The following is a 16,222-nucleotide window of genomic DNA, read 5'->3' on the forward strand; positions in this document are numbered from 1 at the left end:
TTTTGCACAATACGGAACGTGCATCCCGTTGTAAAGCGGAATGTGCATCCCGTTATAACATAGAATGTGCATCCCGTTATAACACGGAATGTGCGTCCCGTTATAACGTAGACTGTGCATCTGTTAAAACACGGAATGTGCATCCCGTTATAACGTAGACTGTGCATCTCATTATAATGCGGAATGTGCATCCTGTTATAACATGGAACGTGCAACTCGTTATAATGCTGAACGTGCATGCCGCTATAACGTGAAATGCCCACCGTTATTAACGCGGTTTCTAAGCGGTCGACGACGAACTACTTTCTTCACCTGCACTGATGAGTGGTGCGGCGATACACTATGTGGACTGATACAGTAACGCGGCGGTGTACCCTCAGTTATTTGTCCCGCCATCTGACTGCTTGTGCGTAGTAGTACATCGTATCTGACCAAACTTTGTTCGTTACATTATTTACGGGGACATTCTTCTCGCTAGATTTGAAGCTTTCGTGACTGCACGAATCCATACTCTCTGCTTCTTTCGGTAAAGTCACGTAGGTAGAAAATAAAATTAAAATAACTCACGGCGTTTCGATTGCAACACAAGCAATCATCTATCCATCTATCGAAACGTCGTGAGTTATTTTAATCTAATTTTATACCTATGAGACTTTAACCGAAAGAAACCAGAGAGCATTCTTCTCGCTCCACGCATTTTTCCCTGAACGCGGCCCTTTTTCAGGGACGCATCTGCCGCGTTAAAGTATATATAAAAAATAAAACATGAAATCTCATCAATGGGTGTCGACACGTACCGTAAATCCAGCCAATACAGACGGACTCGAAGAAGGCGACGATGAGGAGGCACATTCCACTCGCGGCGTAATAGTCGAAGAGCTGGAACACGTACATGCCTCCCTGAATACGGGGGGGGGGGGGGGGGGCAGGGATGATAGATAGACAGACAGATAGATAAATGAAAACACTCATCTAATTACAGCAGCCGCAACGGGAAAGTGATTTTTCATTTGGGTTAATTGTGTTCAGGCTTTGTCGCAAACGCGTAAATTGAGCGATCGCCACTGCGGCGGCAAACAGAGGACGGATGTTAAATTAATTTCACCGTCGCCGATGCAACAGCAGGTGAAGGCCAATCGTGGTGCATTCACTCCGTCGTAGAGACAGGCCTGGGCAACCTGGCTCCTTTCATTACAGATGGTTATTTTTTTTACAATTCAGGCAAGGGGACGTTTTTAAAGCATTTCGTGTGAGATTAGGGGACGTGAATGCACACGCAAATTACATCCCAAGGCCTTGCGCATTAGCTCCGCAGCGCACACGGTGCGCTTGTTGGTTTCCCGTAGAAATTGCTGCGTGACTGCGGGCATCAAGACCACAAACCAACCGGGTAGCATTACTTGGGGAGGAGGGGGGGGGATGGGGCTGAAGGGGGCTGAACACCACCCTACTGAAGGTTCAGCCTCGACTTTCGAAAATTCACAGTCAAGTCAGAAATTTCGGTGAACTGTTGAACGCCAGTGGCCGTGTTGTCTCCGACGTTTGCCAGTTGCGGCGAGCGCCCGCCGACATAAAACATGCCCTTGCGCGTCCGCTTCGGTCCAGTGACACTTATATTTGTTGTTTCATCGTTTGTCAAACACCGCCTGTGCCGTGCCCTCCTTGGTTTTCGTGGTCCACCTCCCTCCCCTTTGGACGAGGTCAAGCGGCAATGTCGCCGTCAACTCCGCGGTGCGAACTGACTCGCCGTTCGGTGCGCTGTCGTGGAAATCTGGAGTCATTAATGGGCACATTCATTTAACTTCTTGGTTCTTTCGGTAAAGTCACGTAGAAGGGAAATAATAAAATAATAACAATAAAACATAATAAAATAATTCTCACGACGTTTCGGCCACAACGCAAGCAGCCGTCCTCAGGTGAAGAACAGGTCTGTCGGAAAGACAGCATCTGACGCTGTCTTTCCGACCTGAGGACGGCTGCTTGCGTTGTGGCCGAAACGTCGTGAGAATTATTCTATTATGTTTTATTTTTATTATTTTATTATTTCCCTTCTACGTGACTTTACCGAAAGAACCAAGAAGATGAATCCCTGCAGTCACGAAAGATATAAATCGAAATTCATTCATTTAAGTTTTGGAAATTCAAACATGCGAGGTCGCAGGGTGGCTCAGGGGTCGGAGACACGCAGCTCGCCCTGCCGAGATCCTGGCATCGAGTCCATATTTCATTTGTCACTGAAACTACATTCTTGTGTTTAGCGAGTTGATTAATATTTTCGTATTTATTTTAAACGCAGGCTCTCAAGACCAATATTACGATTCAAAATGTGTTCCTTTTGGGTTAGATCATCGTGTAGGTATCATGTCAAATTTTGAGCTGTAACCCTCAACTACCCGACAGAGCCAGTCAAATAAAGTTGTCACGTGGGTGCAAATATGTCAATTGCTCTGGTTTATCAGTAAAACCACAACGTTGAAAACAAACGAAATTTGACAAATTTGTACGACAAAAAACACCACCTGGTTGAAATCTCCAGCGAAACATCGCACACGATTGTTAAAATGTGTCAAATGTCCGAGGCTCACAGAGCCAGACTAAGGCACCATCGGGATTCTTAGAGTTCAGTTGTTAATGGCCGAGGTTCAAAGGGGCCGGACTATAGTTCCTCATGGATTCTTAGGGTTCAGTGTTCACGGCCGAGACTCAAGAGACACATTCAGTTTTGCGATACGGACTGCCGTGGTAAATCGCCTCATTCACAACAACAACAACAACCACAGCAGCAGCCACAACAACAACAACAAGACAACACAGGGCTGGGGGATGCAAATTTCCACCGCACCTCTGTCAGCATGATGAGCCCCATGAGGTAGAAGACAATCGCGGCCACCAAGAGGAGGAGCTCTCTCCTCTTGCCCACCCGGAAAATGTGCGGGTACATGTCCGTGAGCGCCGTCACCAGGCTCTCGACGCACACGAACTGTGGAGGAAACGGAGTCGGAGTGTGTCCGAGACAGGCGGGGAGAGAGTGCAATCGGTGGGTGCGTGACGGGCGGTGGCTGTGGCGTGTTGGGATGTGAATCGTCGCGTGGAGGCGAGAGAGTTGGGAAGAGGCTTCCGTGGGAGTTGGGTGACAGGGAGTGAGAGACAGAGAGGATGCTCGTGGTCTTTGTCAATGGGGCGTGTGGGCAGACGGTTGCGTGCGTACGAGTGCCCAGTGTGCCATTTGAAATGTTGTGATATTATTGTGTCCCGTCAATATCATCATATCATAGCAATAATTTACAACCCTTTGTTTATTGACAGCTGGATACATGCCACGTCAGTCATGACAGTCTCGTCCACTAACATCATGCTACATGCCCCGGCACCAGCTTCATCCGCCGCTGACGAGCACGGTGACCCTTTAACAGATGACGCTACGAAGCGTTCCCTTAAAGAGCCGCGCGTGGCTTCGGGGGGGGGGCGCGGGTTGCCCGACCCCTGAGCTCGGCGGTCAGTGGCAGCTGCGGCGAGCGCTCGGGGGTCTGTTGCCCTCCGCCGCCAACCTGCGGTGGTCGACTGCGTCGAAAGTGGCCAACCGCTGCCCCAGTTGCGTACGCTTGTGGCATGAGCAGGGCTGGCTGGGGGGGGGTCACAGCGGCATTCCGCATTCTCCACTTCAGCGTGGATTCTGGCCAGCAGCCAATGGCTAGAGTCTACCTGCTCCACCCCCCCTGCAGCCACCACTGCCGTCCCCACATCAGCCCCCCTCCGCAGAAAACTTGCTAAGCAGTCGAGGGCCGTGCTGAATGGCCCCACCAACTTGACGTTTTTGTGTGTGTTTAGTTTGTTGTCCTTTCCCCCGCACCGCCGATTGGCTACGTATGGCGCGAAAGAGGTTCAACATACATACACATACATACGTTGCCTTCGTGAGGCTAATTAATATGCAGTGCTTTCGTGACCTTTTTTTCGTATGATTTGCAAAATAAATGCTTCACTTCTTTGATATTCGTTTGCTGAGCTCTGGCCAGATGGCTCAGTAGTAGAGCATGCGGGTCGCAAGATCACTTCCTGGTTGGGGGTTGATTGGTTGACTCAGCCCATCATCATCCCTCCTCCAGGGGGTTGATAAATGGAGTATCCCTTTGTGGAGAAGTCAAACAGTGGTTGTCCGACGGTTAGACTGGCCCCTGCCATGAAAATGCAACGGCATAGAAGAGTAGGCCAAAATACCCTCCGTGTGGGTTCTCCAAACCTCCGTGTCGTGCAAGCCCTTCCACCAAGCGACAGAGAGGCATGAGCAGGTGTGAGCCACTACTTTCACCAACTTGCAACAGTTTCACAGTATGTGTTTTTGGGTTTGATCACGTGTGTCGTACACCCTCCTCCACCCGATGCAGCCAAAATAAATAAACAAATAAATGTGCCACGGGCCAATGTATTATTGCTTCAGCACATCGGTATATTGGAGAGCAATCCACAGCATCTAACAATTTGGTAGGAGTCTACGTGTCACATTTGCAACGATGTGTTGCAACACAGAAGCATTGAAGTTGCACCATCTAACGCAGCGGTCCCCAACCTTTTTGGCAGCAGGGAACAGTTTCGTGGAAGACAATTTTTTTCACGGACCAGGGGAGGGGGGGTTCATCATTGGGTATTTCCCCCTTTTCAAAGAAGCTCTCCAGCGACGTTTGTTTTTTACTCATTGTGGCTACTAGGGGTTAGCAGCTTGTGGGCTTACCAACACTGTGACTGAGACAAGTGCGCAGTGCTGGGAAAGAGGCGCGGACGAAAATGGTCAATAATAAATAATGGGGGCAGACCACGCGCGGACTCACCGCTCACCTCCTGCTGCTGTGCGGCCCGGTTCCTAACAGGACACGGACCGGTACAGGTCCGTGGCCCGAGGGTTGGGGACCGCTGATCTAACGTGAATATTGTGTGCGCATTTTAAGGATGCCAGCCATATGTGCCGTTAATATTCTAAGTGCCGTTAAGTTCAGCTTGACTGTGACTTACAGGCATCACGGAAGTGCGTGCTTTAAATGGGATCGAAATTTACGTGCCATTTGGTTGACTTTTCTTTATGGCTTGAATAAAAAAAATCCATCAGCTATGGAGCTGAACAACAACAAATTAGATTTATATATCAGCTTCTAAATGCGATCGCATCCCAAGACGTTGTACAGAAACAGTGCAAATGAACAACAGTCACTCAGATAAAATAAACAAAAATTGATGACTTCAACGTCGATATCCTCAAACATTTATCAGAGATTGCATTACTATTCCTACTCCTCATATTTACCGAGGAAACCCTCACTGAGTCTCGTGACTCATCTTGAGGAGGGTCCTGCCAAGTGTTTTCAATAGTAGGGGGGAGGCGGAGGTAATAATGGCTATGGATAATAATGCAATTGTGTAATTTTCAGTGTAAGATAAAAAAAAAACTTGTCAAATTTGGACCGTAAATCTGACACGCAATGGCCTTACTCTTGAGAATGACGTCCAACTGTGAAGCAGACGACACGTACTTTTACCGCAAATACGCCCACAGTGTACAGTGGACAACTATGGGCTATCTGCCCATGAATCGTGATGATGAGGATTATGATGAGGATAATGACACCGGCAGTATTAATTAGGGCTGCCACCTTGATTCGAACCTTGAAGTTCTGTGACATGCGGCGACGGGGCCCATTACTGGGCTGCGTCACCACACTGGCTCATGGCAGGTAGTGCATTTTTTTTGTTAACGGATCACAAAGTTACTGGGTGTTTTGCGACAACACAAGAGTTATGAATTCGGAGGAAGGATGACTACTCAGAACCACACTAACGATGCCGCGTGGGCCAACGAGCGAGCAAAAAAACATCAGCAGCAACGACGACGACCTAGATTTGAAGTTTTCGTGACTGCAGGGATCCATACTCTTTGGTTCTTTCGGTAAAGTCACGTAGGTATAAAATAAAATAAATTAAATCATGACGTTTCGGGCGCAATACAAGTGTAGTCATCAGGTGGGACAACCACAGCAAGAAACAATTGCTGAAGTGGGCGAAAGGGCTACCGTGACAAGAGGCTATATAGGTAAGAAAGGGGGGAGGAGCAAAGGGGAGAGATAGAGAGGGGGGGGGAGTGATTTCATTTATTTTATTTTATACCTACGTGACTTTACCGAAAGAACCAAAGAGTAACGACGACGACGTTAAACTTCGGGGCAGACGCACGACTGCGGGTGGCAGGAATGCCACCGTTGTTACCTGGCTGTCGAGACCCAGGAAGATGAGCATCAAGAAGAAGAGGGCAGCCCACAGCGGAGACAACGGCATCATGGTCACCGCCTTGGGGTAAGCGATGAACGCCAGGCCGGGTCCTGCGTGGCAGAGGATGAAAACAAATCGCTGCTGCTCAGCGGGATCTGTCAATTCATTGACCTTTTAAAGTAGATGAGAGCCCATTGTGGAACACTGTATCATATATATTTTTTTACCAGGCAGACATGAGCAGTTATTGGTGCATGGTAATTATATAAACACACACTATGTGTTTACTATTACACATATGTTATTACTAGAGGGCAGCCTGTCCTACAGACAGTATTGACTTGACACTCATCTGACCCTCGACCTGAACCTGCACTAAACACCGAACGTGACACTCGAACGTGACACCGATAGTCGTGTTACCAGACACTCGCCAGTTAACGCTCACCGGACACTCACCAGACACTGCCACCTGGGTCACATTTGGATTCATAAGGGTTAAAGGTCATGGGTCATTCGTATCTTATCTTCAATGCCGTGGGTCTCTGGTTGATTTAATTCACAATGAGCCCTCCTCTTCTTGGTTCTTTTGGTAAAGTCACGTAGAAGGGAAATAATAAAATAATAAAAATAATCCATTATATGTGAATCCCTGCAGTCACGAAAGCTTTAAATCGAAATTTAATGAGCCCTCCCTTGTGTACTCACGAGCTTGCAACTGACAGACGCAAGGGGTTGGTGGCTCACACGGAATTATGAAATGAAATCCTGGGGTCACGGAAACCCTGCGACCGCGAAAATGCGATTCTTGAATTGAATTGGGGTCTCAAATCGTGCCGATTAGCCGGGTTCGTGAGGAGGTGGCGGGGGAGAGGAGTGAATGATGACACGTGTGGTTTCCGCAGTGTGATAGGCTCGCACCGCTGACATTAGCTTCATAAAGAAGTGTCTCTATTTAGCCGCACATTTAACATCGTTCATTAAATCCCCTCTGTTGTTTTGAAAATTGTGCCTCGATGAATGTTTTTGTTAAGTCCTGTATGTACGCACATTGGCGGGGAGCGGTGGCACGGTGTTTGACGCAGTGCACCATGAACTTGGAAAACATGGTTAAGATTCCCGGCGGTGGTAAGTGATATCTGAATCAGTCCAGTGACCCCCCCCCCCCCCCCCACTGTACCCCCCACTACCTTCTCATACCCGCAATGGCCAGCGTGGTGAAGTATGGCCAAATTAATCAACACGGCATGGACAGTGGATTAACAAGCATTTCAAAAATATTAATGCTTTCCAACTCAGGTAAAAAGCTTTTGATGCAGCAGCTCTGTCCATTCAGGAGGGTGGAGAACTATTCCGCTCATAATGATGATCCAATACCAACAAAACTTGAGTCAAATATTGTACTGCTGTTAGGGACTCACCCTGGAGAAAACCGGACACATTGATCAAAGGATTGTCCAAAACGTGGAAGACACAAACCCAGTTTTTAAAGAACCATTTGCAATTATGCGACATGTTTTGCCCTGACAGTTGTTGCCAGTCAGCTTCCATGCCACTCGTTAAAATACTCCCAAAGTCACACGCACGTTAGAATGCTTTTCCGCAATTTTTCCTCGCTTGTCTTTTTGCGCGTAATACGAACATTATAATCCACAAATTAATTAGATTCCCAGCGAAGATTAGGCACTCTCCAAGGGCTAGGAGGGTCTCTGCCCATCTGCCTGCAGGAACCCAGAGCAGTAGGCCCTCTTCAATTAGCAGCGGGGGGCACTTAGGATGATCGAACACAGCTCGCTTAACGAAATGAGCAGCAGCGGCAGTGGCAGCAGCAGCAAGGACAACAACGTCTGGTTTACATTTGCAAAACGGACAAAATAAAAAAAAGTCGACGCATCAAAGGACTTCCAACCGGTTCTTCCTGCGCGTAGCCCCCCCCCCCCCCCCCCCGCGCACGTGGCGATGATAACCGACGGACGTGCACGCTTTCATGTTTCTACAAAGGCGATGGGTGCCGTGCGCGGGGGGGGGGTCAAAGATATCGGAGGAGCACGACGCTTAAATCAACCGCGGCGCAGCGGAAAGCAGCCCGTGCCTGGACGTCCTGCGAAAGTTTTGCGTTTCGCTCAAAAGCATAAGGGGCCCTCTGCTCGTCCTCAGGCTGGAACCGCAAGCATCGTTCAAGACCCTCCGTGAGAAGCTGTTCTCGCCCGATGCGCTGCGCGGTCTGAGAACGCGAGGATTGGCGGAGGCATTTACGCCACGCGGTTATTTTGTGGACATGCAACATCCTAATGACTCATTCATTACATTATTACCATCAATAAAGTATGCTCGCCCGCTGGTCTGGCTTCAAAGAGCGAGGCCGGCTTGTAAGAGGTTCTGTTTAGAGACGTGGCATGGTCAGAGTTACGCTACTGGGTTGGTTTTTGCGGTTGTGCTTTGCAGCTCGCCGATGCGTTTTCGGGTCACGCTGCCCGGTGCCATGTCCAACGTTTCGCTCCACGTGCTTGGACCTTCCTCACCGAGTTCGATTTTTGACGTGCAACATTTTGCTCCACACGCGCTGAGAGCATATTTGGAGTAGTTTACATCTGTGAACACACTGGGCTGAATAACCATGAAGAAGTTCTCAGCACATGGAGAACAACGTCGGGCGTTAGGTTGAACAATCCGCTGTAGAACCCGAAAAAAAACATTGGGGAGAGCTGCACTGTTCCAGTTGGTTGAAAATGTGGCCTTCAAATGTTCCATATTCAGCTGGGGTATCTTGGAAGCCAAAAGAGCTTCACATACCTGCTTCAAAAAGGTACCTGCATAGCCCGTTGTCAATCAATGGAAAGTGTTATTCTAATCAGTCATGGGCCCACCCAAACTTTCACCAATCCACACTGACCACTCTGGTGAAGTATGTAAGAGAAAATGCTAGAATGAACATGTGTGGGATGGTTTTCATTCAGCACCTTCACCAAACCGCACTGACCAGCCTGGTGAAGTATGGTGAAATATAACAACACCAACAGCAAATTTGCCACCAAGTGGCGGCGATGTCACCACGGCTCTTTGTGCCAGGCCAATGTGTCGTGGTCAAATAAATATACCCCCATGAGGGGGCCCTCATTCAGCAGGGCTCTCAATGTCCAATGTCCTACAGCCGACCTAGCAAGGCCACTCGGGTTGCAGTGAATTAAATCTCACACCCAGCTATAGCCCAGCCGGCGCCAGTGGCAAGTTTCACAATAATTGATGTTGCGCAAAGCTCTGCAACTGAGCATCTGTAGCGTAAACCCATGGAGCAAACGGCCTTCTGAAGGGGCCGGCGTTACACCACGGCACCCACCTAAGCACTGCGCTCTCACTGATAATTGCCCTCATTTAGAAACAAACGTGAGCTTAGAGCGTTAGGCTACTGCTATACATTTCCACGTGATAAGCCACTTCGTTGAGTTATCATTTGTGGCCAGGTCACTTCTAAGAAAGAGCTACATGGCTCAGTGGGATTTGCGTGGTAAAATAAAAATAGTCAAATAGTTACAAACTAGGTTTGCCTTGATATATTTTTTCACGATGTGACGTTTGTCGCGATATCGGTTTCCCACAGCTTTGTTAATGGTTTTGCACATTTTTATTGTATCCTCCATAATAAAGGTGTCGCCACCACCCGACAGCCAACTAGTAATGTTTTTCACGTAAACAGAACGTGGCAATTCGCCACTAGTACAGCACACCGGTGTGTTGGAGAGCATATCCACAACATTTACAATCTGAGTATGACGTTTCGCCAGTAATTACAACCAGCATCATCAGGAGACAGACAGATTTGAGGCGAAATCCTCATCCTGTTTCATTCCTTAACTATGTGATCACCTTACTTGTGAGCCCTTCTTGTGCGAAGGGGGATTAATGAATGCATATAAATTTAAATGGGTATCCATTGCCGGTTAGGTTATTCAAATGGTAATCAACGTACATTATTGTATCCGTTTGATTGCAGTGTTAATTCCAGTACAAATAAAGGTCACTTAAACGTTCTTCAATTGCAGTTCAGTCAATTTGAGTCTGCCTTTTCTAAATAATCACAACTTTACAATTTGTAGCGATTGTAGGCACACACGCTATCTGTTACACTAAAAATTATTGAAGTTTATTGCACAAAACTGTGAAATTGATGGCGACATATCGCCACACTGTGAATTACTCCAGGAAAATATTTCACAAAGCGTTAATTTAATGAATTAGCAATTTAATTTTACAATAAATTAAATCAGCGAGTTGGTAATTTCACTCACATTTTCCTCGTAATTTAAGACAAATTAAATGAGCAACGGCTATCAGGGTATTAACGATACGAATCTCGTCAGGGGCGGCTCGTCCTCGTGAACCGGTGGGGCCAGGCCACGCGAGTGGGAAAAAATTAACCGGTAAAAACAAAGTTTTTCACTATAAATCCTTTATATGCGTGGTGGCTAGAGTCCTCTCGTCCTCTGGCTTGATATGGCTGCCACCTATGGGTCAGATGATTGCCTGCCACCATTAACCAATTGGTAATTAAATATAATTTATTTTTTCCTAAAAAGTGTAAAATTTTGGAAAAAAATTTTCACGAAAATAAATTGTCACGCACAACGAGTCTGTGTGCAAAATGTCAGCTCGATTGGATCACGGCAAGTGGGTTAAAAAACGACCGAAAGATTTGCACGGTCGTAAGCGCGCAAGCAAGCAAGCAAGTGAACTTAATATAAAGGATTTAAAAAAGGAAAACCCCTTAACGATACCAAGCTGTGCGTTGGGGATGGCCCTTATCCAGCAAGGATGGCACAGTATATGTCAGTGTTCTTCATCGATTTTCAGAGGTGGGCGGGAGGGCACTTTTGCCGATGAGACATCACCAGTGTGAGGGCCGCCACACACTTAAAACCATTGCTGGCTTTGGCAGCACGACGATGACGATGATGATGGTGGGGGGTGTTTTCACCGTTTACGTCAGGGGTTGCACGAAAGGCCACCAGGGGCCGCTAGTGGCCTGCGGGCCTTGCAATGAAGAACTCTGAACTTTGTCCATGTTCACGTCTAACATCCAAGGCAGTCCCGCAGTCACCCTCCTCCTCGCTATATAAACTTTCACTTCTCTGCTAGAGCCCCCCCCCCCCTCACCTGGGTGGGGCAGTGAGGCCTTTCTACCCCATCCCACCTTCACCAAGCCCTCCCGCGCCGATCTCGGACTTGTTCAAGGAATTTCTGCGCCCACCCCCCCATCCCCCCCAACATTTCTTGTTCTGTGATCGTTGCTCTGTACCGGGGCTTGCGTAGAGTTGAAATAAAAAACAATAAAAAAAACACCCAAGACGGCGTTGTTGACGAATATGTTCGACTTCTTGGTTCTTTCGGTAAAGTCACGTAGAAGGGAAGTAATAAAATAATAAAATTAAAACATAGTAAAATAATTCTCACGACGTTTCGGCCACAACGCAAGCAGCCGTCCTCAGGTGAAGACCACGTCTGTCAGACGCTGTCTCCCCGACAGACCTGTTCTTCACCTGACTTTACCGAAAGAACCAGGAAGATGAATCCCTGCAGTCACGAAAGCTTTAAATCGGAATATGTTCGACTTATGTTTTGTTCCATCTGCTCGTTGTAAACAACATGAACTTCCACAACAATGCCCTCTCTCCTCCTGCATCCCCTTGCTCCCCATCCTTGTGACCTCTAACCCTGTCCCTGACCCCCGGCCTCTCCAGGGACCTTACCGGACTCGGCCACTTCGGCAATCGGCACGTTCTGCTCGTACGCCATGAAGCCCAGGATGGAGAATATCGCGAACCCCGCCACGAAGCTGGTGCCGCTATTGAGGCAGCAGAGCATGACGCAGTCCCTGCAAGGGGGAGATCCCGCCTGGGTCACGGGGCACGGCACGTTCACTCACAATCACTCTCGCGTGTGTCATGCACCGGATGCGCTTCTGCGGCCGTCTGGAACGCTCTTCCATCCGAATATTAGGAAGCCACTGGAGCGATGCGCTTTTTAAATCATCTAGATTTACAAACTAATTTATTAAGAACTGATTTTTGTGTTTCGTTTATTATCCTTCTCCGGCGACTCCGATTAGCACAGCTGGCTACGTACAGTGCGAAATAAATCACAGCATACATACGTATACATCATCAATCGCAGAGCGTATGCAAGTCGAAGACATCGCATTGACTGCTGAGATTAGAAAGCGGGCCTGGGCAGGTTGGGCCGAATGGCGGAGTAGTAGCCAAAGGTGGGAATACGCCCAAGGGGACGACCCCCTGGAGATGGAGTAATGATCACTCACAATGCCTCATGTGGAACAGAGATGGAATCTATTTGTGACCCAGATTTGTGGCAATTCCCAAATTGGTGGTGGAGGAGGGGCATGAATCATTGCGTGTTGTACCAGGAATTGAAACCCATTTCGTTAACATAAGTGAACCACCACACACGTGTAGCCACTGCACGTGCATATCCATGTGCGTACATTTAGGTACGCTGAAAGACATGCGCACGTGATTCAATTTTATATAGTACAGCCAGTCTCTTTTAACATGCTGATAAACATTCGTTTCGTAGAAATTCTATCTCTAAATGCTTCCATGCAGGCTTGTTTTTTTTCTTTTAATTCCACCGCTTTCCTCGAAACACAAACCACAAAATTCTTCAACAGTGTGCCTACTATATTCGCACGACGGCGTTCGCTGTGGACCGGCGTGTTTTTGGCAAGGTTGACGCAAACTGGCTCTGAAGACTCGACACCAACACCTCGGGTGGCACGTGTGAAGCGTGTTTGCGCGCCGGTTTGCAGCGGCGACCCACTTGTAGCAGTTGTTATTGTAGTGGTTGTAGCTTCCCAACGCGGTCAGGCAGCCCAGGCAGATGGCGTAGGAGAAGAAGATCTGCGTGCCAGCATCGACCCACACCTGCGACCGGAGTGATGATAAAAAAAATCAAATGTATCATGGGCATTGCATCCTAGGATCCCAATTCGCAATACATGAAAAGCAGGAAACGAAAACAAAAACAGGGGCAATCGAACAAACTAAAGCGGGAATGCCACTTTAGAGAGATGGGTCTTCAAAGCAGACTTGAATATATCAGTCAACAAGAGGACATTCTGTCGGGTTGAGCAGGAAGCTCACTGACCCACGCAAGTAGTAGGCCTACTTGCTCCGGCACTTCGAGATGTACTGCATGCAAGGTATCGTTTAAATACACAGAAATGATGATGATGGAAGACAATATATGCTCAACCGGGGGAAAAAAACTGGTTTCCAGCATAGGAATGTGGAATTTTCTCCACTGGCTGAATACTTCCATTGGAATTGAGCACCATCGAAAGATAGCCATTTGATTGTCGAGGCAGCCGTCTTCATAAACCCATGCTTTCATTTCCTATACCACTGTCATCATCATCTGCAGCCATGGTTAATCCACTGCTGGATAAAGTCCTTTCCAAAATGCCACCACCATCTCTCGCGCAGCACTCACACACGACCTGAGTTCATTGCCCCGGCTCGATCGGTGACATCCTTTCCATTCCTTTGGCTACCACGCCTGCACCACTATTCTTGATAATCGGCCCATCAACCCCCTTGTTTAAATAACCCACATAGGCAAAGCAAATGTTCAGTAATCCATGACTAAAAAATAAACCACGTAATCAATACATGCCCCGTATTGAAGGGCTACTTCCCCCACTACCTATAAATATACATTACAGAAAGGCACCATGCACACGTGACACATTGAAAAATGCGTAGGTTTAATTAGATATGGTAAATTAATCTAAGGCGGCACTCTATCCTCATTAAAACTGACAATTTTCAAATACAACGAGCAACGGCAAAGACGGTCACTGCGTCACATGCATTCGGATGCCCTTCTGCGGCCGTCTGGAAAGCTCTTCCGATATTGTACCACCGGAGATATGCACTTATTAATGATCGAAATTTGAAACTAATTTTTTTAGAACTGCTTTTAGTGTTTAGTTTGTTGTCCTTCCCCCGAACCTTCGATTAGCATGGTTGGCTATGTACGATGCGAAAGAAGTTCAACATACATAGATACAATTTAAATAATGCAATTTCCTTTTTTCCAAAAATGGCTGGTTCGTGGTGTTTTTTGCAGTTTTCCCCGTGTACTATTTTTTTAGCCATGCAACAATTCAGCCCCAAAACTATTAGTCGCAGTGTCATGGTTCAGCGTCACGATTCAAGTATTTTGTTGTCTCTTATTTATCATTTCACTCGCATGTTTAAAAAAATAAGAATTCTGTACCGTTGGTGCAGTTCTGTCCACCGTTTTACCAAAAACGCAACACGAGCTTATAATTTTAAATACAATTTGCATAAATAATACATTTAAACACATACGATTTGATGCATGCACCCTGAGTATAATGATAAATTCCATTCGGTGAATCAATACATCGTTAAATGTTTATTATCATTTGTCCATTTATTATTTGCAAACATAAAAAACAGAGGCACAATGCTCAATTACAATTCGCTTTTTTGATATGTCAACAAATAAATAATTGAGTGAACGCAGCAAGTGAATTCCCATTGTCAGATGAGAGCTGTCAATTTAGAAAGGTTTGGTGCTCTTTCTTCTCCTTCTCATATTGTGCTCTCTGTATTCCGCACGTGACGCAAGGCCGTGTCGGCCTGCACACGCGAGCTGTCATATCATGCAGCGTGGTGCGTCACACGCGAGCTGTCATATCGGTGCAGCGTGGTGCGTCACACGCGAGGCCGTGTCGGCCTGCACACGCGAGCTGTCATATCGGTGCAGCGTGGAGCATCACACGCGAGGCCGTGTCGGCCTGCACACGCGAGCTGTCATATCGGTGCAGCGTGGTGCGTCACACGCGAGGCCGTGTCGGCCTGCACACGCGAGCTGTCATATCGGTGGAGCGTGGAGCATCACACGCGAGGCCGTGTCGGCCTGCACACGCGAGCTGTCATATCGGTGCAGCGTGGAGCATCACACGCGAGGCCGTGTCGGCCTGCACACGCGAGCTGTCATATCGGTGCAGCGTGGTGCGTCACACGTGAGGCCTGGTGCACGCGGCGACGTGATGACGGCCCATGGTGCGGGCCAGCAGCGCAGCAGCACAAATTATCTTCCACTTCGCCCCGTTGCACCGTGCCCATTGCGTTTGCGTCCGCGACTTTCATCGCTGTGGACGGAACAGCGTTTCCATGTATATATATATTTTTACGTTATTATGCAATGCCGTGCATTTCGTGTAAATAAAATAAAAAGTCATGTTGGTAGACACCGGGTAAATTTTGGAGGCACGGTTGTCAGCAAGGGACTTGTGCCAGGCGGGCAAACAGAGTTGTGGAACTTTCACAAAATCACAACATCAACAGCATCATCACACGCATGAGCGTGTCCAGGAAATGAGACCCCGTGCGCTCGCTGGCTTGCGAAGCCGGCGAGTTCACGACGTGAACTGCAATCGCAATCAGACAATTGTGGCAAAAGTTAATCGGGCAAGATGACAACGTGACCATTGCATGCTGTCCTCTTAGCCCAACTCAGAATTTAGAATCTTTATTTATTCTGGAAAAATCCGATGACCAATGAAGCTCTTCTTACAGGAGATGTCCAACTACTGCCCCACACTCCTCCCTCCTGCATTCCCTTTCGGCCTTTTTGACGCAGTCCTCATATATATATTTTATTAGTTGCTTGCACGCTTTTAATTTGACATCCATTGCCAGAGCAAGCACGAGCACTGGTGACAGCTAGCAACACTTGATGGCACAACGAGTCTGGCATATTCTAGGACAGAGGCTCTGTTGATTGCATCAAAAGAAGATGCTTTTAAGCTGCATATGGCGTTAAATATGAATACATATTTGTTACTGTTAGGGTAGAGATGCACTGGGAACGTAATGTACATCTGAATCTCGGTCCCCTTTGCATTCACCCACGCAGAATT

General features: G+C 47.6%; 1 protein-coding gene across 2 annotated transcripts in view; it reads right to left on the reverse strand.

The window, feature by feature from the left end:
* The window catches only part of LOC133351817 (sodium- and chloride-dependent GABA transporter 3-like), a 101,231-nt gene that overhangs the window by 29,382 nt on the left and 55,627 nt on the right, over positions 1 to 16,222 (reverse strand). For both annotated transcript variants that reach the window (XM_061567374.1, XM_061567375.1), the window contains 5 exons: positions 13,087 to 13,190; positions 12,000 to 12,124; positions 6,253 to 6,365; positions 2,843 to 2,980; positions 798 to 900 (listed from right to left, as the gene is read on the reverse strand). In XM_061567374.1, coding sequence (XP_061423358.1) covers positions 798 to 900; positions 2,843 to 2,980; positions 6,253 to 6,365; positions 12,000 to 12,124; positions 13,087 to 13,190 — 583 coding nt within the window. The remainder of the gene's footprint in view (positions 1 to 797; positions 901 to 2,842; positions 2,981 to 6,252; positions 6,366 to 11,999; positions 12,125 to 13,086; positions 13,191 to 16,222) is intronic.

Source organism: Lethenteron reissneri, chromosome 38 (assembly GCF_015708825.2).
Source record: "Lethenteron reissneri isolate LAM-NWPU_2019-01 chromosome 38, ASM1570882v1, whole genome shotgun sequence".
Taxonomy (NCBI): Eukaryota; Metazoa; Chordata; class Hyperoartia; order Petromyzontiformes; family Petromyzontidae; genus Lethenteron; species Lethenteron reissneri.